The sequence below is a fragment of the Cydia strobilella genome, chromosome 1 (genome assembly GCF_947568885.1).
Source record: "Cydia strobilella chromosome 1, ilCydStro3.1, whole genome shotgun sequence".
Classification (NCBI taxonomy): domain Eukaryota; kingdom Metazoa; phylum Arthropoda; class Insecta; order Lepidoptera; family Tortricidae; genus Cydia; species Cydia strobilella.
The window spans coordinates 33821549-33845008 of record NC_086041.1 but is presented as its reverse complement, the minus strand read 5'-3'; the positions used below and the strand labels follow the sequence as shown (position 1 = coordinate 33845008).

The 23460-nt window shown below is 37.1% G+C and overlaps 3 protein-coding genes and 1 long non-coding RNA gene across 6 annotated transcripts in view; 2 read left to right on the top strand and 2 right to left on the bottom strand.

Moving 5' to 3' along the window:
- LOC134745093 (ATP-binding cassette sub-family G member 4) overlaps window positions 1-8986 on the top strand; it is a 77024-nt gene extending 68038 nt beyond the window's left edge. For all 3 annotated transcript variants that reach the window (XM_063679042.1, XM_063679047.1, XM_063679056.1), the window contains 5 exons: window positions 125-293; window positions 2952-3052; window positions 3324-3479; window positions 3573-3781; window positions 4251-8986. In XM_063679042.1, the coding sequence (XP_063535112.1) occupies window positions 125-293; window positions 2952-3052; window positions 3324-3479; window positions 3573-3781; window positions 4251-4392 (777 nt within the window). In that variant the 3' untranslated portion in view covers window positions 4393-8986. The remainder of the gene's footprint in view (window positions 1-124; window positions 294-2951; window positions 3053-3323; window positions 3480-3572; window positions 3782-4250) is intronic.
- LOC134745124 (magnetosome-associated protein MamJ-like) overlaps window positions 1-10669 on the top strand; it is a 298423-nt gene extending 287754 nt beyond the window's left edge. Inside the window, exon 9 of the transcript XR_010128136.1 lies at window positions 10655-10669. The gene's annotated coding sequence lies outside the window, so the exon portion shown is untranslated. The remainder of the gene's footprint in view (window positions 1-10654) is intronic.
- Window positions 1-23460, bottom strand: part of LOC134745405 (uncharacterized) — a 190424-nt gene that overhangs the window by 54315 nt on the left and 112649 nt on the right. The gene's annotated exons all lie outside the window — the stretch shown is intronic.
- On the bottom strand, window positions 14013-22451 carry LOC134747959 (O-acyltransferase like protein-like). The gene is made up of 11 exons (XM_063682640.1): window positions 22430-22451; window positions 20560-20827; window positions 19682-19861; window positions 18840-18916; window positions 18320-18519; window positions 17347-17461; window positions 16328-16542; window positions 15808-15989; window positions 15493-15613; window positions 14632-14803; window positions 14013-14173 (listed from the first exon to the last, which is right to left on the bottom strand). The coding sequence occupies exons 1-11, from the start codon at window positions 22449-22451 to the stop codon at window positions 14013-14015; spliced, it is 1713 nt and encodes a 570-aa protein (XP_063538710.1).

Sequence of the window (23460 nt, the reverse complement as noted above, 5' to 3'; positions counted from 1 at the left end):
ACTTACATAGGTATTCTAGCGTGTCATCCTTAAAGTGCAAAATATTAACCAAACATCCATTAGAATACCCACAATGCGCCTGTTTAGGTACTTTATTCGACTGCAATTTGACCTATTGTTACAGACGGTCACCCACCTAAAAGTGCTGTTACACATCGTGGTAGGCGTGTTGCTGGGATTAATCTTCGACGGGTCAGGAAACAACGGCGCCAAGACCTTCTCAAATCTTGGCTACCTGATGATATCCATCATGTACCTGATGTACACGTCGCTCATGCCTGGGGTATTGAAGTGTAAGTTGTCTTGCATGTAAACACACCTAAAATGTTACACGTCAAGGACGGCTTGCTGCTGGGTCTGCTCTTCGATGGCTCAGGAAACAACGGCGCCAAGACCTCGAATCTTGGCTACCTGATGATATCCATCATGTACCTGATGTACACGTCGCTCATGCCCGGGGTATTGAAGTGTAAGTTGTCTTGCATGTACACACCTAAAATGTTACACGTCAAGGACGGCTTGCTGCTGGGTCTGCTCTTCGATGGCTCAGGAAACAACGGCGCCAAGACCTCGAATCTTGGCTACCTGATGATATCCATCATGTACCTGATGTACACGTCGCTCATTCCCGGGGTATTGAAGTGTAAGTTGTCTTGCATGTACACACCTAAAATGTTACACGTCAAGGACGGCTTGCTGCTGGGTCTGCTCTTCGATGGCTCAGGAAACAACGGCGCCAAGACCTCGAATCTTGGCTACCTGATGATATCCATCATGTACCTGATGTACACGTCGCTCATGCCCGGGGTATTGAAGTGTAAGTTGTCTTGCATGTACACACCTAAAATGTTACACGTCAAGGACGGCTTGCTGCTGGGTCTGCTCTTCGATGGCTCAGGAAACAACGGCGCCAAGACCTCGAATCTTGGCTACCTGATGATATCCATCATCTACCTGATGTACACGTCGCTCATTCCCGGGGTATTGAAGTGTAAGTTGTCTTGCATGTACACACCTAAAATGTTACACGTCAAGGACGGCTTGCTGCTGGGTCTGCTCTTCGATGGCTCAGGAAACAACGGCGCCAAGACCTCGAATCTTGGCTACCTGATGATATCCATCATGTACCTGATGTACACGTCGCTCATGCCCGGGGTATTGAAGTGTAAGTTGTCTTGCATGTACACACCTAAAATGTTACACGTCAAGGACGGCTTGCTGCTGGGTCTGCTCTTCGATGGCTCAGGAAACAACGGCGCCAAGACCTCGAATCTTGGCTACCTGATGATATCCATCATGTACCTGATGTACACGTCGCTCATGCCCGGGGTATTGAAGTGTAAGTTGTCTTGCATGTACACACCTAAAATGTTACACGTCAAGGACGGCTTGCTGCTGGGTCTGCTCTTCGATGGCTCAGGAAACAACGGCGCCAAGACCTCGAATCTTGGCTACCTGATGATATCCATCATCTACCTGATGTACACGTCGCTCATTCCCGGGGTATTGAAGTGTAAGTTGTCTTGCATGTACACACCTAAAATGTTACACGTCAAGGACGGCTTGCTGCTGGGTCTGCTCTTCGATGGCTCAGGAAACAACGGCGCCAAGACCTCGAATCTTGGCTACCTGATGATATCCATCATCTACCTGATGTACACGTCGCTCATTCCCGGGGTATTGAAGTGTAAGTTGTCTTGCATGTACACACCTAAAATGTTACACGTCAAGGACGGCTTGCTGCTGGGTCTGCTCTTCGATGGCTCAGGAAACAACGGCGCCAAGACCTCGAATCTTGGCTACCTGATGATATCCATCATTTACCTGATGTACACATCGCTCATGCCCGGGGTATTGAAGTGTAAGTTGCTTGCATGTAAACACACCTAAAATGTTACACGTCAAGGACGGCGTGCTGCTGGGTCTGCTCTTCGATGGCTTAGGAAACAACGGCGCCAAGACCTTCTCAAATCTTGGCTACCTGATGATATCCATCATCTACCTGATGTACACGTCGCTCATTCCAGGGGTATTGAAGTGTAAGTTGTCTGTGTGCATATAAATACTAGTGTTCGACAGCTCAATCCATTAGTTGCCAAACCGTTTATCGCATATTGACAATGAAGATGGAAATTATTAAGACAGTGCCCAGCACTCGAACATGCCCTAGGTTGACTGCTGTATAATTAGCTATACAACTCATTACCAAAAAGCGTAACTAGTGAACAAAATACGCAATCGATAATTAACAAAATGAAATCAATGTAGTACGAAAGGCATATTATACAGTCGAGTTTTTATCAGATAATGCATTAGAGTAAATATTAGTCCAAATAATTAATTATTTTAATTCCATTTTATTATTTATTATTGTTGGCCTTTTATGATGAATTAAATATACAATTATAAAATAAGCAATAATGCAATATGAATGACATTTAATTAAAATTTTGTTTATTATCATAATTTATTTTGCAATTTTCTAGTTTAATAATGTATTATTTGTAAAGAGTTACCATGTAATGAACATGATCACAATAAAATATATGAATATGAATATGAATATGAATATGAATATGAATATGAATATGAATATGAATATGAATATGAATATGAATATGAATATGAATATGAATATGAATATGAATATGAATATGAATATGAATATGAATATGAATATGAATATAAATATGAATATGAATAAAACTGTATGAATTAGAAGGAAACGGATAGTCTATTTCACGCGCGAGATAGTGTCGCGGCACATTTGTGTTGGGGGTGCTGATGTGACAAACGACTATCTTTGCTAATTTACAAGATCATTCATTTTAAGAGATTAATCAGTTCGGTGCTAATTTAACAATTGTGGCTTTCCAGAAAAAAGGGTCCTTATGGAATGCAGCATTAAGATCTTGTAACAAATAGTATATAACAAAAATGTTTTATTCCAGTTCCCGCCGAGATGTCCATCATAAAGAAGGAAACATTCAACAACTGGTACCAGCTGAAGACTTATTATGTGGCGCTGCTGTTCACTGGCGTCCCAATTCAGGTGATTAATTCATACTAATTAATATTCTATATGCGAAAGTCTATCTGTCTGTCTGTGTGTTACCTCTTCACGCTTAAACTATTTAGCTGAAATTTAACATAGAGATAGTTTGAGTCCCGGGGAAGGACATAGGATAGTTTTTATCCCGAAAATCATCCCTTAAGAGGGTGAAAAGCGGGGTGGAATCATGGTGGAATTTAGATAATTAATGAATGCCTGATAATTTGTGTGCATATTATGTTCAAATTTAATGTCTTATTACTTGTTTCAGATCTGGTACTCGTTCGTGTACTCAGCGCCATCATACTTCTTAACGGAGCAACCTCAGGATCTATCGCGGTTCGCGATGTTCGTGTTGGTGTTGTCTCTGATCACTCTACTAGCTGATGCGCTTGGCAATCTGATTGGGACCTTTCTCAATCCGATAGTGAGTACCTTTTATTATCAAGTTAATGCATAAAATATTCCCGCACCCAAAATGGAATGTCGCTAGCACAGTGGCTGATTTTAAAATTTTCAGAACGGCACATTCTGCGGCGCCATCTACTCCTGTATGATGCTGGTGCTGGGCGGCTACCTGGTGCTGCTGTCGCACATGTCCTGGTTCATGCGGCTCCTGTCCCACGCGTCGTTCGTACGCTACGCCTTCGAGGGCATCATCCTGAGTATCTACTCGTTTAACCGGCCGGCGCTACCCTGCCCTGAATATCAAGATTACTGCCATATGAAGTAAGTTTTTGAGGAACTTAAAAAGTAACCTACCTCCTTTTTTCTAAATTTGAAAGGTTTTTGTGTGAGTAGCGTTGGTAGCCAAAGGATCAGGCAGTTTAAAATTATATCTGATCCTTTTAGAAGTACCTACTTCAATTTTCCTCTCATAATATAAATCTTTAATAATACCTTAATCTTTAATAACAATATTGAATTTAGATCTATGATTCTGAATGTATTGGTCAAAGATTTCTGTCTAATAGAATTAAAGACTGAAGAACTGAACTTCTATATTTGCTACTTACATATACTGAAGTTTATGACTCAACATTAATTCAGAATCATCTAAATACATATATTTGAAGCTATAAACACATGAGATTAAAAAGCATCTCTGCATGAGTACTCTGACTTCTACTTTTTCGCAAGAAATTCCACATGTTTTGCATCATAACAGCGCCTAATACTATTCCCTTGTCATCCGCAGACACCCAAAGGAAGTGATCAAGCAGTTCAGCTACAAGCCAGACAACTACTGGGTGGACGTCGTCTTGCTGTTCCTGACTATTGTGTTCTTTAGAGTGTTGGCTTATCTCACTCTACGTCGGAGTGTGAAACGATCTGGTTAATAGTTAATACTAGTTATAGCAAAATTCTTAAGAGCCGGTGCGATATTCGTACTGAACTGACATTATTATAGAAAATCCTTGATTCCTTAATATAGCCATGGTTAAAATGGTTTACAGATTCTTGACAAAGTCGGATTATCTCGTTCGAATTATATGACAAAGGTTTAACTAAAACTGCAAAGTGAAATATAGGTAGGGGAGAGTGGGTAACAGTGGATCTTTTGCAATAACTACTAATATTACTTGTATCAAAAATTATTTGCACATATATCATAAAACTTAATATATTTTAATGGATAAATGCTCAAACAATGCAGCAGCTCTTATCGTTTTGTTTAATCGGACGGTGATCCATTGTTACCCACACATGGCTAACAGTGAATCTTTCTCCACTTTTATTTCAATTTCATCTTATTCTATTTCTAGCTTTCCTTACAGCTTTTTTCTTAATAACCTTTTAGAGTTTGATTAATACTCTAGGCTTAGACAAGAAAATTATACAATTTGAAGCTAAAATGGCGCAACTACAGCTTTTACAAAAAAACGTGATTCACTGTAACCCACTCTCCTTAGGAATGGCAATGTACAAAATGCCAATAACACCGATCCTAATTAAGTAGAGAATTCAGGTTTCAAAATGTAACTAAGTTTAATAAGTACTTAAATATAATGCAATTAGCCTCTGCCCGCAACTCTGCCCGAGTTTAAGTCGTTAAAAACGTTCCTGTTAGTCAACTATTGGATTAAATATAAACACGAATTGGTGCAGGCATTTAACACAAATGTATAGGTAAGTAGGCAACTGACACAAACATTATATTTGTATAAAAATATTATATTTATTCATAAACAATAATACAATAAAAAGTTACAATAAAACGCCTTAAAATAAAAATTAGAAACTAAATTAAAAACTAAAATTAAAAACTAAATTTAAAAATAAACTATAATAAATATTTATATCATTTATTTTATGATGACTTATCAATATAAAATTGAAATACATATCATAGGTATAGAGTATAAGTGTCGATTTTGAAATAAGGGCTTAATTCGTTCCCATTCAATTAATTCCATTCAATTACCTTAATAGTTATTTGTGCAACAAGAGAGGAAAGTTGGTTTTTCTTGCGAGTGTTTATTTCGAGTCCCGAGAAAGCGAAAGATTCTAAGTTAGAATCTTGAGCGTAGCGAAGGACTCAAAAACACGAGATGTAAAATAACTTTGCTCTCGTGTTGCACACATAATTTTTCACCTCAGTAGTGAGAACATATTAAAGGTTAAAATGTATTTCGAATTACACAGAATAATTCAGAAACAAAAAAAAAAACAAAAACAAAAAAATAATTGTAATCAAAGTATGAAGTGGCAGTTCATGTCCTTCACAAAATTAAAAAGCTACTTTGTTTCACTCCCTGGAGTGACGCAGGGAGTGACGAAAGTAGGCTTGTTCGAGCTGCTGAGGTGAAAATCATATATATTAAATAGATGACGTAAAGAAAACACGCTTAATACGAGGATTTTATAACAACGCTTTAAAAAAATTATTAAGTAGGTATACTTATGACACTAAAAGAATGTAAATGATCATATAGGTATGCTATAATCGTTACATATTTGCTGTGACTTATTTTTCAAGTGTTTTTCAATAAAAAGGCACGTCGAGATTGTTTACCCTTTTTCTAATGCTAAAAAACCGAAGTACATATAAGTTGTTGAATTAGGGAACAAATCAAATTATCACTAGACTTATATTGACCGGGATATAGACCGTGATTACCTTTTGTATTATTTGTGAGCTCCCGATATTTCGACGCAGTTACATGCATCATGCATCATGCATCATGTTCATGTCAATATAAGTCTAGTGAAACTAACCGTGAATCATTCAAAACTCTAAATCAAATTATTTTATGAAATATTTTGATATGTGCTTTTTAAGTAGTCACACTACTATATTTAAATTATAAACTGAAATAGATATCATACCCTAAATAAAAAAACCACGCCGGTGCACCGGTGGACTTGGTCACTCTTTCTTTGGTGTATGTTATCTATTTAGGGTTGGGTTTTAATAAGGTGTTGATTTAGCACGTTTCAGAAATAATACAAAATCGATGATTTCTCTGAAACCATTCATTTTCACTCAAAATACATGGGGCAAAATCGGTACCTCTTAAGCTTATCATAATTGGACGCCATTTAGGGAAAAGGATCCATCCTCTAAAATTTGCATTTAAATCAATGACTTTTCGTTTTGACAGAAAGTTCAAATTCTGTTGACAATTTTTTGTGGATTGCATCCTTTTCCCTAATTGGTCTCTTTGTCTATAGACCTACCTACAGACCACAAGACCAATGCTGCCGTGCAGACCCTAACCACAGTAACTGACAATTTTCCGATTCAAAGTTGTACTCCAACTTGCATTTTAGATTTTGGAATTTTTATAAATTCGACTCAGAATCACGAGCTCTTTCGATCCTAATACGAGAAAAAAAGTGTCCCCAAAATTTCATACATTTTTCTTTGTCCGTTTTGTTACGGTCATAGAAGGTTGTATTTTGTATTGTATTGAAAATATAACTAAATGGACCAAAAAATTGAGGATATTTTTTTTCTCGGTAAAAATGAAAAAAGCTCGTGATTCGAAATGGAAATAGTATGAAAATTTCCAATTCTAATACATAAGGTTGGGGTACAATTTTTAAAAGAAATGCCCATGGTACTGAAAGTGACGCCGTACCGTCGGCAACAGAAGCCAAGTTTAAAATTGCACGCGCTCTTAATTGTATTAATAATATAGTCGTCTTAAGCTCAATATGAGCATTCCGCTGACTGTACCATAAATAAATAAATATTATAGGGACATTCTTACACAAATTGAAGTCCCACGGTAGGCTCAAGAAGGCTTGTGTTGTGGGTACTCAAACAACGATATATATAATACTTAAATACATAGAAAACATCCATGACTCAAGAACAAATATCTGTGCTCGTCACACAAATAAATGCCCTTACCGGGATTCGAACCCAGGACCATCGGCTTCACAGGCAGGGTCAGTATACCCACTAGGCCAGACCGGTCGTCCAATGAAGCAAGTTTTGTTAATTTGTGTCGTGCGTGCGTAATTCCACGTAGGGTGAGCATTCCATCGTTACGTAAAGGACATTCGGACCGATTTTTTCGACTTTCTGAGCCTGGTTATTATTTGGCTTGCCTTTTTATAGTGTAATATTGGTATCATCTTAAATCTGCTGTTTAATTAAACTGTTTAATTTATTTTTACTATAATACGCAAGTCGACAAAGTAATTCGATATCAAAGCAAATAATTCGTAAGCGACTCGCATACATAATACACCAATACTTTGTCCTACACGTAAACATTGCATAAATAAAGAATATTGTTAAACGTGTCGACGCAATCTCCTGATGACGCTCCTCGGTACGGAGTGAAACAGTCGAGCGTTTTCGACTTAAAATATGTGAGTGACCCGTTATTAATATGTTTAATATATCTGTGTCTCACGGAAGTTTTGTTATTAAAATAGATGAAAAACTTACCGTTTTCATGAAATGCCCCATTCCGGGTAGCATTTATACGTCATTATGACGTCAGCGGCGTCATTATTACGTCGCTGACGTCACTTTGCTACCTGGGGCCCATTTCACGAACGGTATTAGTCTAATATTATTAGTGTGCTGCCATTGTAACACAAGATTTGACAGTTCGTGGAATAATATTATTAGTCTACCGTTCGAGAAATAGGCCCCTGTAGGTTGTTTTGGGTGGTGAGGCACTTATAAGGTTATATAAATACAGGTAATTATTAGTCGTAAGATAGTTAAGTTTGATGGGACTGTGATCATAATATATTTAAGACAGTAAAATGATTTCTTTTTAAACATATTAAAGAAATATCAAATGTTTATTAGGTAATATTTTAGGCCCCGGCTTGTTAAGTAAATATGTAATAAGTTGTGATATAAATATCTGATTGGTAATCGTGTTAACCGGTCATAAATATGTGTATATTTACTCAAAAACCTAATGTAATCCATACTAATATTATAAATGCGAGTCTGTCTGTCTGTCTGTCTGTCTGTCTGTCTGTCTGTGTGTTCCCTCTTCACGCTTAAACCGCTGAATCGATTTAGATGAAATTTGGCATACGGATAGGTTGAGTACCTGAGAAGGACATAGGATAGTTTTTATCATCCCTTAAGACGGTAAAAAGCGGGGTGGAATTGAAATAATTAATGAAGTGTCTGCTAATTTGTGTGCATAATATGCTCAAATTGAATAATTGCTATAAGATTTTCTCCAGGCGCTATTTTTACTCTAGCTGGGGTTACTAAGTCCACGCAGACGAAGTCGCGGGCAAAAGCTAGTTTAAAATAAGGAGAAAATATAGGTATATACATAGGTATGGCCGTTAATATACCTGCCACCCTAAAAATTATATTTTTGTACTTATACTTTGTACTTACATAATTATTACAGTCAGCACCAAACAGATAGTACCCAGATAGTGACATCAAAAATGTATTTTAATAACGTAGTTTTGTAAATAAATAAATTGATTCCATTATTTTATATAACTTTTAATTTATTATATTATCACTTAAGTCTAAATAAACCTATTAAAATATAATCGAACGAGCGAGCGAAGCGAAGTGAAGTTCTTGCATTCAACTTGGAACATACGGCTGGCTAGGGACGTAGGGGCAAGTCCCGGCATTTCGATGTTTTCAAGCTGAACCATCAGAGGATAGTTTGATGGACAATAACTTAAGTAGATTTGTTATAATTTAAATGAAATTGTGTAACCGTGTAGATGAAGGCATTATATTTTGGTCATTAAATTATGAGCAGGCTCGATCAAGGGGTTATGGAGCTAGAAGTCTAGAAGGCCAAAAAGCTATTTGTGAGAGGTCCTACTGTTCTAGTCATCTTATTTGCAAGAAAGTATGGTCGAGTTTGGTATCAAATGAAAGTGCTCGGTTTGCACATTTAATAAAAATGTTTTTTAATTTACGATATTAAAATAATTGACAGGATAAAATCGAAATAATTTTAAACATAGTATAGGTAGGTACATGGACTTCCGGTTCGAGCGCCATCTTGATAGTTAGCATCGTGATTAATTACTTTGTTTTTTGCTTATTAATATTGTTTAAAGTGTAATATCGATAGCTTATTATACAGTAAACTAATGTGGTAGTGTGCAGTGAATGGAGAATTAATTTTGAAGCGCGTTTAACCACCATCTTGGAGTCAACGGCCGGTAGTCCACGTGCTTCTTGTAAAGACTAGCTATCGATTTACAAGAGCTAACAAATCACCGTACACTGTCTTGTACAACCGTACAATTTTTGTCGTTTGTAAACCTCTCAATACCTTGATACTGGCGAAATAGTCCCACTGGGCTGAAGCCATAATTTTAAAAGAAGAAGAAGAAGAAGGTATGTGAAGGTAGGTACATGTACATTTGACAAGAAAGATTACGGCTTACCACAGATACAGTATAATTTAATTTCTATGGTGACTTAAATCTTTTATGGGCTCTACAGACCTTGCAATAAATCGCACGCGGTTTTCGATCCTTTTCCGACTAGGTAGGTGCATTCAATTGATCTAACTTTTTGGCGAACCGCGAGTTCACAGTTCGGGGCGAACTACTAGTTTAAATCGTACTGAAGTAATGAAATAAGTTTACAATAAATTAATATGCACACAGTTACAGTTGTACGGCCAGCTGCAGAGAAAAGGTGCCACTACGCTGCATACAAACTTCTATGCCGGCCAAGTGCGAGTCGGACTCGCGCACTAAGGGTTTCGTACCATCATTCGTTCCGGCCCATCTCACTAGCAACCATATTGGCTAAAGTTCTTGACAGCTTACTTAATGCACAACTTTCTAAACACATCAAACTGCACGACGCACAATTCGGCTTTAGACCGGGGCTGTCGACCGAATGTGCGATTTTGTGTCTTAAGCAAGCTGTCAGGTACTACAAGGACAGGAACACGCCCATCTATGCGTGCTTTCTGGACTTGTCAAAGGCGTTTGACCTGGTTGTGTACGATACGCTATGGGACAAGCTTACAAAAACGGGAGTGCCCATTGAATATGTTGAATTGCTTAAGCACTGGTACAACAACCAGGTCAACCGAGTGAGGTGGGCGGGAGAGGAGTCTGACGAGTACAGACTACAATGTGGGGTGAGATAGGGAGGGCTAACATCGCGGGATCGAGGCACTCAGCAGGGCACATGTGACATAGGTGATGTGTGTTTTAATAATATAAGTTACGCGGACGACATGGCGCTGCTGGGACCTTCGGCTGACGCGGTACGACAGCTCGTTACTATATGTGAGGAATACGCCGAGCAGCATGGTCTAAAATACAACACGGCCAAAAGTGAGCTGGTTATTTTCAAAGCTCGTAAGTACAACCCGTCTACGGAGCCGAGGATCATGCTGTGTGGCGTACCCCTAAAAGTGGTCGATCGCTTCAAGTATCTGGGGCATATGCTTACAGATGACTTGAAGGACGATCTAGATCTGGAAAGAGAGAGAAGAGCGACGGCAGTGAGAGGCAACATGCTCGCCCGCAGGTTCGCACGGTGTAACAAAGCAGTTAAATTGACGCTCTTTAGAGCCTACTGCCAGACTTTCTACACGAGCAGCCTGTGGGTGAGGTTTACACAACGGGCCTATAACGCATTGCGCGTTCAATATAATAACATCTTGAGGATGCTGTTGCGGCTGCCGAAGCATTGCAGCGCGTCCGGCATGTTCGCTGAGGCGCGAGTAGATGACTTTTTCGCCATTAGGCGGAAAAGAATCGCCTCCATGCTGAGACGGGTGCGCGGCAGCAGCAACAGTCTTCTCAGGGTGTTGGCCGAGCGCCTCGACTGCCCTGTTACGAAGTTTTGGGTGGAGGTGGCCATTGGGAGAGCGAAATAAAGCATGGCAACCTGCGCTCCTGGTCTCCGAGTGGCCACGTCTAACCAAATACCTAGCTTTTAGTTTTTACTTAGAGATAAATATTTTTTTGTTGTACTATTATTAATGAATTTAGTACTTAACATAGTTTTTAGGTTTTTTTTTATACTAACACCGTTATGGATCAATGCAGATCTGAAATAAACGATTTTTATTTTATTTTATTTTATTTATTAGTCATAAGTCGTAATCATCATTACCATTACGCAAAAAACGGCAAAAAAATCACGTTTGTTGTATGGGAGCCCCACTTAAATATTTTGTTATAGGTGCAACAGAAATACATCATCTGTTAAAAATTCAGGTCTGGTGACAGCTCAGACGGACAGACAGACAGACAAACAGACAGACAGACAGACAGCGGAGTCTTAGTAATAGGGTCCCGTTTTTACCCTTTGGGTACGGAACCCTAAAAATATCGCGTATATTATTTTTTCTTATGTCGTTGGGATATGAATGCCCTTTATATGTCTTCGTCTTATCCGGTTTTGATATACCAGTGTGATAACCGCCTAATCAGTATTAAAAATAACTACTTATCGGAAATTTCATCAATCAAGTTTATATCCGCCTTGATTTTATCATTAAAGTTTATATACAGGACGGCTAAAAAATAAGTGCATTCCCGTTGCCAGGATTTTGGGATTATACTGGACAACTTTTACTCTATCTGTCTGTCTGTCTGTCGGTCTGTCACCAGGCTGTATCTCGTGAACCGTGATAGCTAGACAGTTGAAATTTTCACAGATGATGTATTGCTGTTGCCACTATGACAACAAATACTAAAAACAGAATAAAATAAATATTTAAGGGGCTCCCATACAAAAAAACGTGTTTTTTTTGCCGTTTTTTTACGTAATGGTACGGGAACCCTTCGTGCGCGAGTCCGACCCGTTAAAGTTGCCGCCATTTTCTACTGACAAGATTTGATTGACCAACTATTATAAATTCCCTCATCGCTGATTGGCCGTCGGTTTAGATGTTTCGTCTTATTTTGCTTCTGGAAGATTCGAATGCGGAGTTTCCTGTTGTTTAGCTGTTTTTGTCGGAGGTGACGGTGCGATTACTAGAAACAGATAAAATTTGATTGATTAGACATTACTACATAAAGTTGCATATTAGATTTTGGAATTTTTATATTATTACCACTCAGAAGCAACGAGCTCTTTCTATCCTAAATACGAGAAAAAATGTGTCCCCAAAATTTCATACACGTTTTGTTTGTCCGTTTTGTTGCAGTCATAAAAGGTTGATAAATATTGAGAACGTAACCAAATGTACCAAAAATTGGGGTTATTTTTTTCTTAGTAAAAATGAATTTACGAGTAAAGAAAACGTGATTCTGAGTAGGAATAATAAAAATAATAAAGATACCCAATTCTAACACAAAAGTTTGAGCTACAACTTTAAATAGAAATGCCCGAATAGAAAATTCACATTTAAATAGGCTTAAATACTGATTACAGTATTAAAATTCACATTTAAATAGGCTTAAATACTGATTACAGTATTAAAATTCACATTTAAATAGGCTTAAATACTGATTACAGTATTAAAATTCACATTTAAATAGGCTTAAATACTGATTACAGTATTTAGGCCTATTTAAATTTGAATTTTCTATTCGGGCATTTCTATTATGTTATGATCCGTACTTTATATAAAAATGAAAACGTACCTTATTTTCCTTTTGGTTTATGTAGGTACAGTACAAGGAAGCATTAAAAAATAACTTAAAAATTGAGACAGATATTAAGAACAGTTTGTTTTTGGCAGGGAAGGCGGAACTTATGTCAATAGGTACAAAACAGGGTTATTTTAGGCCTAGAGGGTAACATTGCCCACCCATAAAATCCTATAACTGCTTTTAAATAAATAATTAATTAATGCTTAATGCTTTGATGCCTGCTTTGTTGTATTATTTAGTTTGTAAAAAACTAATCGCATGGGTAAAGTTATCCCTTTGGGCCAAAGTTACCCGGATTTACGGTACCTTCAATTGATAGAGGTGATACATACCCGCCATTAGCCTTCGGATAAGCGTAGAGAAAGGTGCGTCCACAAGCACGCACATAACTACCGCCACGATTACCGCGTACGCCACGTCGCTCGCGAGGTATATAAACTGCCATCATAGAAAAAAATATGTAGCAAAATGCATGAGTTACCTTCTCTACGAAAATACCCGAATATATTATCGGCACACCTACTACTACCTACTGGGTGATTTTGGGGTCGTGATCCTGAATGTAAAAATGTGTTAAGATTATCGACTAAACGAAAATGTAAGAAATACGAAGTTGCTACGTTGATCATAATCTAATTCCTCTTTTCTGGTGTGTGCCTAATATTTTGGTGCACAACGAGATAACTTTGCGCCCCCAAGTAAGCTATAGGTAGGAGCAAAGATTCTCCAAACAATGGGTATCTTTTGCTCCTATATAATAAAATATTTCATTTACCTTTGATTTAACTTTGATTTACTGATAAAAATATGTTAGATAAGATCTTCTTCGTAATATCAGTTCAGCTAAATAAAAACATTCATATCTTTCTTAATTTGTAGCAAATATTGGAGCAATGTAGGGCCATTTTCCGGTATTAATTTACATTAATCTACTTACAACGGTTTCGAAGTTGAAGTAAATGGGCATGATATTGGCGCCAACCGTGATGAACTGCATGGGGAAGTGGAAGATGTACATTGCGTATGAGATTCGGGCTACAAATTTCCAAAGGTTGATGGAGAGGAACCAATTGATCGGACCTGTGTAAAAATAATAGTTTGTTAGCTCATTTTCATACGTGTTTGAAATAAAAGTATGATTTAGGTAATGTCTTAGTACTAAGGTATGTTTAAAACGTCTGCAATATACGATAAGGCCAATGATGATGAAGGTACTAAGTGACATAAACCACCATAAACTAAGGTAGTACTTATAGGTATACCTACAATACAAAAGTAAGGTAAGTAATGCTACAAGATACAAGCAATACAAAAGCCCAAAATGAGCCACAAAGCCAAAGAATTGCTACAACACTCGAGTTCTCGACTGCCATCAGAATGGCGTTTTGTGCTGTAGAAATATTTGACTCTCGTTTCTGACTTTTATATTGTATTGATGTATTTGGTATTTGGTACCATAGTAATTTGATCCGCATACGAATAGATAGATTGACAATAATGTAATCAATGATCCTAATACTAACATAGTGAAAAAATACCTGCGTATCCGTTGACGCATGCGACAATGAGCCAGCAGAGCGAGACAGCCCAGGCGGGTCGTACCAGTGCTATGTTGAAATTGATGGCTAATTGGCTCCATTCGGAGTGCACGTAGTAAATGCAGTACCCTGACAGTACTGTAGCCAGTGCGTGTCCTAAGCACACCAACCACTACAAAATAGGATTAGCTAATACATATTATAGTACCTAATTCGCCCAGAACGAAGCTCTTATAATTTTGATATTTGTAGGTTTTACGGTATATTTCGTATTTAATCGAACATTAATGGAGCAGCAAAATTACATAATTAATTTTGATACTCGCTGTACATATTACAATTTAGGTAATATTTTGAAGATCATAACACTGAAAATGAATCAAACTGGAATACGAAAGCTTGGCTTAAGTCCCCGGCAAGCTCAGCCGAATTGCACCTTCCCATACAAACGTAGTTCCGCTCTCATTTTAAAACTAGGTGTTGGATTGTAATGAAACTTTGCATATACAATGGCATGAGGTGTATTATATCTAGGTCTGAAATTAGTTTATATAGCTCCAGTTTACAAAACAAACGAAGTAGAGCAAAACAAGTTTTGTATGAAAAATTTAAATTCGCTGTACTTTTTTTAGTATGGTATACTAATTACAGACATAGATATACCTTATCCTATTGTAAGTACAAAGTTTCGCAACAATCTAGCTAGTCGTTTTAAAATCAGAGCGGAACTACCTTTGTATGGAGAACCGAGCTTGCCGGAGACCCTTAATTTATTAATTACTACTAATTATTTGGTACACAGCGTTTAGAGCATGCAATAATATATAGGAAACTTGCTGGTAAAAATATTCAAGAACTTACCCAAGGCATTACAATCTTCTTATTTCTTGAAACGTGCAGCACGTATCCGCACAGCATGCCGATTATGAATGCCGGTGACCGTGCAAGGGTGTTATGATAGAAGTATACTGAGTAATGATCGCTGTGAAGAATATACATATTTATAATATAATAAAATAATTCAGTACTTTAAATTATTAAAAAAAATTGTAAAAAATATTATTACGAGACTTAAAAATGTCTTTACATTTGTTTTCCACCTTAAGAATATTCGATAAAACTAATTTAAAGTTACAAATGTAAAATCAAGTAAAAATACAAGCTGATGTTAATTACTCTTGGTTTCCAGTGAAGTTCATCAGGAAGCTATAGACAGTAACGAAGGTGAGAGAGCCCAGGATTGCGGCAGCGAGCCCGGCCCAGGCGGAGCGGCGGCTGCCCAGTACCCAGAACAGCAGCAGCGGCGACAGGATGTGCAGCTGCACGTCCACTGACAGGTACCACGTATGGGCCAGGCACTGGAAATACCACAAAATTATTGGTTTCCTTTCCTTGGTACCCCGTTATACAGAAAGCGGAAGAACAGACGCAAAGCTTCTCAATGCCTAGAATTGCTCCAAACGATTCATCGGCTCATATGAGCTTTCAGTTTCTTGTCGACATTTAGTTTCTTTGAACATAAGGTTCTTGGAACATTTTAGCATCAAACTTCCAATTTTAGATATATATCTGAGAGATATCCTCTCATGGATTTCCTTGACCACGACGCTGCCCTGTTAGGCCTGCAAGGCCTGCGCTGCGATCTTGACAGATAGTCTGTTCGCCTTAATAATAAGCAGTATCGAAAAGGACATACAATTCCACGAGGGTTGACCAAATTCTGTATGTGCAGTAGTGCCGACCACCAATGGTCGCGGCACTTCTGCGCCTCCCACGCGACGCGGTTCCAACGCACGCCGTCGGACACATGGTGGAACACGGATGCTTGGAGCAGCACCGCGGCTGCCAGCAGCGGGAACATGCGCAGGAGTCGGTGAAGGTAGAATAGGTGCAGGTTTTTTATTAGTTGAACTGAAAGAAATAAAAAAAAACACTAAGTTACTTAATATTGACCATCGTCAAGAGGGTAACTTTAGACATAGTGTATTTGGAACATAACTCAGTAAAAAAAATCTTATACAAAGCAATATTCTTATTATTATTTTTTAAAGGAGCTATTAGTGATACTAGGTACCGAGTAATGTATTTAGTAGTTATTGGGCAATGTTATTTTAGTAGTTAAGGCTAAATTTATTGCAGTAATAATATTTTTAACGTCATCATCTGGGGCAGTGCATGTATTCTCTGATCACTTGTAATACCGTAAAATGGGGTGAGTAGGCGCAAAACTGACATTCAAACCTCGATAACATTTTATTTTTACATATGCAGACTGAATGGTGTATATAATAAATGTTCCGGACGTTTGTATATTGGTTTTTATTTTATTTTGGGTAGTTCCATTTCATAACAATCATAACTTTGACGTTAAACAGGAAAAACCACCTCACCCCGTAGTCCCTCGTAATTGGGGTGAGATGGGTTTTCATACAATGGTGATTTTGAAAGATTGTTGGATCGTTTTTTTTATTATGAGTATTACTATTTAAATTGGAATACATTATTTTTGTAGCAGTAGCCCTAAAAACCCATCTCACCCCCTTTCATACCTTCTCTCCCCATTCATAACTCAACTCTCCCCGCGAAACCTACTCACCCTATTTTACGGTATGTAGTGATTTTAAAGATAAATATATGCTATTTAAAATCGGCAGATAAAAATGCTAAAAGTGAAAAAATGCCATTTTATATGTTACAAATACATAATACACTTACTAGGCTTCATTTTCCGGGCTACTGTGTAAACTAGCAGAAGACCACTGAGCACAAAGAACGAGTCAACGCTCAAGTGTGCAGATAAAAGGTAAACTGCTCTCAAATTCACTGACCACTGAAACAAAATTATTGTATTTTTTATACGTTTTGGCCAGCTCGGCCGAATTGCACCTTCCCATGCAAACGTAGTTTCGCTCTCATTTTAAAACTACGTGTTGGATTGTAATGAAACTTGGCACATACAATGACATGAGAGCAAAAACAAGTTTTGTATGAAATACTTGTTATGCATATATATTTTTATATATTTATTTTATATATTACATTTATGCATGTATTGATATTGTTATATATTTAGTTGTGCTGATTTTCTTTTTCCCTGTACTTGTTCTCCATTTATTTTTGTTACCCTTATACATATTTCTTCCTTGCGCAAATTTTTACTACCTGAAGGTTGTCTGTGAAATATCGCTTTTTAGCGATAAGACCGCCTGTTGCTGCTTAGTTTTTAATGTTAATTTGCTGTATTTAATCATGTTTCATTGTGCACAATAAAGAATATTATTATTATAATTACTTAAATTTGCTGTATTTTGGTATCTAAAGTTCATAAACTAATTACAGACATAGATATACCTTATCCTATTGCAAGTACAAAGTCGGACGTAAGTATATACCTATATATATATGGTCGTGATAATGATACGATCAATGTTTACATGATATATTTATAGTCTAATTTCATGAATTTTCGAGTGAATGCCTGCAATAAAAAGCAGTACCGTGTGATAGATTATTTGCCACTACTGTACCCATCAGACTATATTATTTTGCAAATAAATTCTTAGAATAAAATGATATGGCTTTGCAGCCACTTTGGTTTAAAATTAAACTCGGTGTTACTCGTATTTAATACACGGACAAAGTTACCCCCCAGGACTTAAGAAAAAAAATACTCGAACCATAAACTTACTTCAAGATAGTCAACAAAGTTGCTTAAATATGTCCCAAAATGTACAAGGGCCGAGTGTCCCGTGATGACCCAGAGGATGGAGAGGGCTCGGATGCCGTCGAGGCAGTCAAGCGCTCCGGGTTTGCTGGCGAGCGTCAGCAGGCGGTCTGTGTTATTGTATACTGAGAAGCAGCTTCGTAACTCATCAGGTTTTATGGTGGCTATAAAAACATGTTATCACTCTATTATAACAAAAACAATGATAAACATTAGCTATTCTTTATATTACATGATTGCACACAACTATTTTTAAATTATTATTATTTAAACCAGGTTCAGAAAAAGGCAAATCATAAAAAAACTACATGAAATCCGGTTTTCGTTAATATTATGTAGGAGATAATATTGCCCAATGTAAAATTATTGTCCTACTGCTTAACAATCGTTATTTAGGTTTAAATAAAATGTTATCTTCAAGTGGGCAATGTTACCCTCTTGGAGCAATGTATCCTTTACAATGCTTGTAGGCGTATTAGGTTACCTTTCTTTATAAATATGTGGTTTAGTTCATATGCCGTGCTTGCTATAGTCAAACATCCAAGTATAGAGAATATCACACTGAAAAGTAAGAATTTTATACATATAGTTATAGTAGGACTGAAATGTTACATAGATTCACAAAGCTATTCATTTGCATTTTGTTAGTAATTATGAGATTATGTTTGATGATTGACTTGGTTCGCAACCTGCCTCGACAAGCATAACAGCCGTAACAACCATCGGAAAACCTGTGTTCCAGCTTCCTGTTTTAATCTTGTAATCTCTAACCAACAGCTTTAAACTTACATTAAACAAGTTTAAAGCTGTTGGTTCTCCTTAACGTAAATAAATAAATGTCACTGGCCGGCATATATTTGCGGCATTTGCAGTCGAGACTTGGACCGTGATGCCCAAGCGCTCACAAATTATTTCGGCAGCTAATCAGAAAATCTACGAGGTCACCGGGGACAGTAGGGCTGGCTCGTTCCTCGCCCAACGGATCGGCATAGCCATCCAAAGGGGGAACGCAGCCAGCCTCATGGGAACCCTTCCACATCAGGGCTCGGACCTGGGTGATCTATCCTAATATATACATATTAGGCTAGGTCACCCATGTTATGTTTTTTTCTTTTTCAGGTATTAGTTTCCGTTTTGTATGTAGTTTAATTTTAGGTTACTTTTTATTGTAAGTTTACAAAATCCATTAGCCCGGCTTATATCTAAATTGTCTATTAAATGGTATGGTTAAAAAAAAACTAGTTTGATTTTGGTAATGCGGTTTTAAATGAACTTGTGGATCAGTGTTATGGCGTAAATATTAATAAATAATGATAATAATCTTACAGAGCAGTAATATCAGCTCCGGAGTAAGGCTTGTCATCTGGCAAACGACAGAACTGTTCAGTGTAGTTGAACTCCACGTTGTAGTTGCTTTCCAAGACATCGGCCACTTTACAGGACCGCGGTACGCAGACGGCGAGCGTTAACGATGGAGCCCCATTGATTATATCAACGACAGACGTTCTGAAGAAAAAAAAAACGCAATTCATATAACTAATAAATCATTTTTAATACAGTTGCTCAAAAAGTGGTACTTTTTGTGGCTGCGTAGCGTGCGAGAAGCTCAATTTCTCGAACTAGTGCTTTTTACTTTTTAGTTCCAAACTATACTTTCGAAACGCAGTTAATAGTACATTTTACAACTAGTGTGAAAAGACATTTCACACGTGTTGTAAACGACGTTTTTTAATACAATTGCGAAAAAATAATAAATTAATATATCATTAGTAGAATCATACCACCAAACCAAACCAAAACCAAAAGTACCTATACAGCTAAGATACGCGAGCTGCCGCAGCCCGCGATACCTTCATCTTCATACTCGTGCGCGCCCCGGCCGCGGCCGCCGCGGGCCCGGCGCGGGTTGGTCAACGACACCTCCTCATAACTCATGAGGCCCTGGTACCTGCTCCGCGCTAAATTCAATTTTAACTGCGTTTCGAAAGTATAGTTTGGAACTAAAAAGTAAAAAGCACTAGTTCGAGAAATTGAGCTTCTCGCACGCTACGCAGCCACAAAAAGTACCACTTTTTGAGCAACTGTATTAAAAAAGTTATTAAATATAACATTAAACCTGATTGTACCTGTGACGTAATCATGTAACGGTGGCCGACTGCCAACTCGAAGTGAACGGGTAGTAATTTAAATATCAATTTACTAACCTGGAAATGTCCTCGTCACTTAAAGCAAGTCTATCTTGCGCCGCTTTATACGTTCTCAAATTCTCCTCACTCCATATATTGTCAATCTTAGCCCAAGTGACATTGCCCCCAGCCAGGATAGGTATTTGCAGGCTATGGGTCTGAATGAGGCAGTATTTGCCTCGGATGCCTTCAGGCTGGTTTATAGCGAGGCATTGGTGGTAGTTGCCCAGACTGAAGACGTTGCCTCTGAGCAAGTTTTGTGGAAATCTGAAGCTTGCGTCGTAGACTGGGAAATAAAAAATTCCGAAATTCCATTTAAATTGAGTAAATAATATGTCATTTATGGGGAACAGTGTGCACTTTTATAATAAGTTACCATCCAATTTAACGAAATTTTCAATGAATAAATTCAAATCAATTGTAAAACGACAGCTTTTACAAAAAGCTTATTATACTGTTAAGGAATTAGTAGAAGATAAGGATGCATTTATGTTAAAATAGAATAATTGTGTATATCTAGTTATAAGTTATAAGTTTGTTCAGAGAACTGGGTCGGCGGCTGAGAGAGAGGGGGAGCGATCCCCGATCTGGGTCTTGGCTTGTCCAACAGGTCTCCATCGCCATACAGCGCGGCAACGCTGCGAGTGTGATGGGGACTTTTGGACCTGGCATGCCACAGAACGGGTCTTAGGTTAGTTAAATAGTTTTAAATTTGTGTTTGTAAAATAGTATTGTAATGTAATTATGATGACATTTAATGTAATGTTTTAGTTATAAGTTGACATGTAAAAGAGCTAGCTTAAGCCTATTTACAGAATAAACATTTTGAGTTTGAGTTTAATTTATTTTTAATCGCCCAATATAATGTTTGAAAAACTTTTGGTACACCAGGTAGGTACGTTTTTATGGTATAGAACATAAAGATGATGATAGTTTATTATTGAAGTAGGCATATTACAATGCGCTTATGAACGTCAAATAAAGCTACGCCGGCTCTAACCCTACACCTCTGCCCCGAGAAGATTTAAATCCCCCCTCAATAGGAGGAGGCTATCCCAATATGGGACCGGCAACAAAGTCGGCGGGCCATATTTATGGTCATTTTTAAACACAGGCTGTTTTCACTTGCTAGTTGATGCTACTATAATCTAAGTCATCAAAATCGAACCCTTCCTTTTCTTTTGTTTTGCCGTAATCAGGTAAACACTTCTTCTTTCTCTTCATTCAAAAAATGTCTTCCATTCCATCATATAATCCTTATAATGATGATCAAATGTCTTCTTTATAATGATTTCGCCAATGCCAAAAGTGTGCTCGTAAAGTTTAGCTTGACGTTGTTCGGTAGTAAATTGATACGGACTTTGGGAAATACTTACATTCAAACGTGTTCATTTCACGCAAGTGTCGTTGACACAGCTCTGGATCCAAAACATTTTCGTATAATTCATAGTTGTATGCGTATCTCTGAGCTAAATTCTCAATTTTACTCTCCGCGTTTACACTTACAAAGAACACGAATAAAAATATTTGAAAAATCATTTTTTTCGTTCCACTACATCCCCTTCTTGGTTTAAATAAGTGACTAAATACAGTTTATCTTTTGCTTAATATAAATCAACAGAATATAGTTATCATAAAAATTTACCAATTTAATGATAATACATTATGATTCACTGGATACCCGCGTTATGTTTGTATTGTGTTGTTTGTATGTGTTGCAATATTCCATGTTACGCAAGGCCTACCGATGCGTAAATGTGGCAGCAAAATCTGGTTTTTATAATCTTATCTATAATCTTGTTTATATATATGTAAAAGAATATATGGAAATACGTCTAATATTATCAATAGATTTAATTAATTATATGATATGATATTGCTTACTTACCTATTCTTATATTGTAATGCATTGTACTATAACTTGACGACCATTACGAGATACCTAGGTATAACTAGCCATATTGACATCTTTTTCGTAACCATGCTACATTATTGACATTGTATATTTATTTCCCAATATTTATTTGACTTTGTGATGAATTTTTATCTGTATTGACATTTGTATATAATAAGTGAAGATCATAATATAAATTCGTATAGATTAAGTTAAAATAATTTATAATGTAATTTAATATTATGAAATAAATAAATCTAAATTTATGCCAAACAGCCGCTACCTAGAAATAATTGAGACTTGGCATTTTTGTGATCCTACGTTTTAATATTCTAGGCATATTATAGGCGGACTGAAATATAAACTGAAATAAATATCATATACGAAGGAAAAATGACCAAAGCCTCCAGCTTTAATTTGTTCTTAGAATATTATAGGCGTTTTAATATATGTAAGTAGGTAGTCACTTCGCATAATCATTTAAGTAACATACTGTGTAGTATTACTTTTTGTTGCTAAAAAAATTAATATAAAATTTTTTAGCGAATAGAAGTTTTATATCGCTCTATTTTCTATGTAATTGTATTACAATTTATAGCAACAAAATACCAAAAAGCAATTGTATGGCGGCGGCTAGGTTCGCGTGACTCTTAAATACCTAGGTGGTTAGTATTTCCAATGAGGATATAATAAGATAGAGCGTTATTGTCATAGTAAATTTTGTAACCACTGTAAATTCACTGCCATCTATCGACATACTTTAAAACTAAAAAATAAGATTTATAACAATACGTTAAAATGTATTTAAATATGGATAAATGATTTTTTATTTGCATTAATTATTTTTATATGATTTTGACCCATGTTCTTTTACTGGTATGCGTTAAAATTATAAATAACAAACGAAACAGTCATCGCCCTCTATACGAGAGTAGGCCAAAACTAGTGGCGCCATCTGATCGAGAATCAAATTTTCGTGATTTTCGAGGCACGTTTTTTCCTTAGACTGTATCCATCTATTACGG

Excerpts from the sequence above, each read along its gene's own strand:
- LOC134747959 (XM_063682640.1), bottom strand. The coding sequence starts at position 22,451 with ATGCATTACAATATAAGAATAG. Across the intron at positions 19,862-20,559 it reads AGTGACGAGGACATTTCCAG|AACGTCTGTCGTTGATATAA; the intron begins GTTAGTAAATTG and ends TTTTTTCTTCAG. Across the intron at positions 18,917-19,681 it reads GGAGCTGATATTACTGCTCT|TGTGATATTCTCTATACTTG; the intron begins GTAAGATTATTA and ends CTTACTTTTCAG.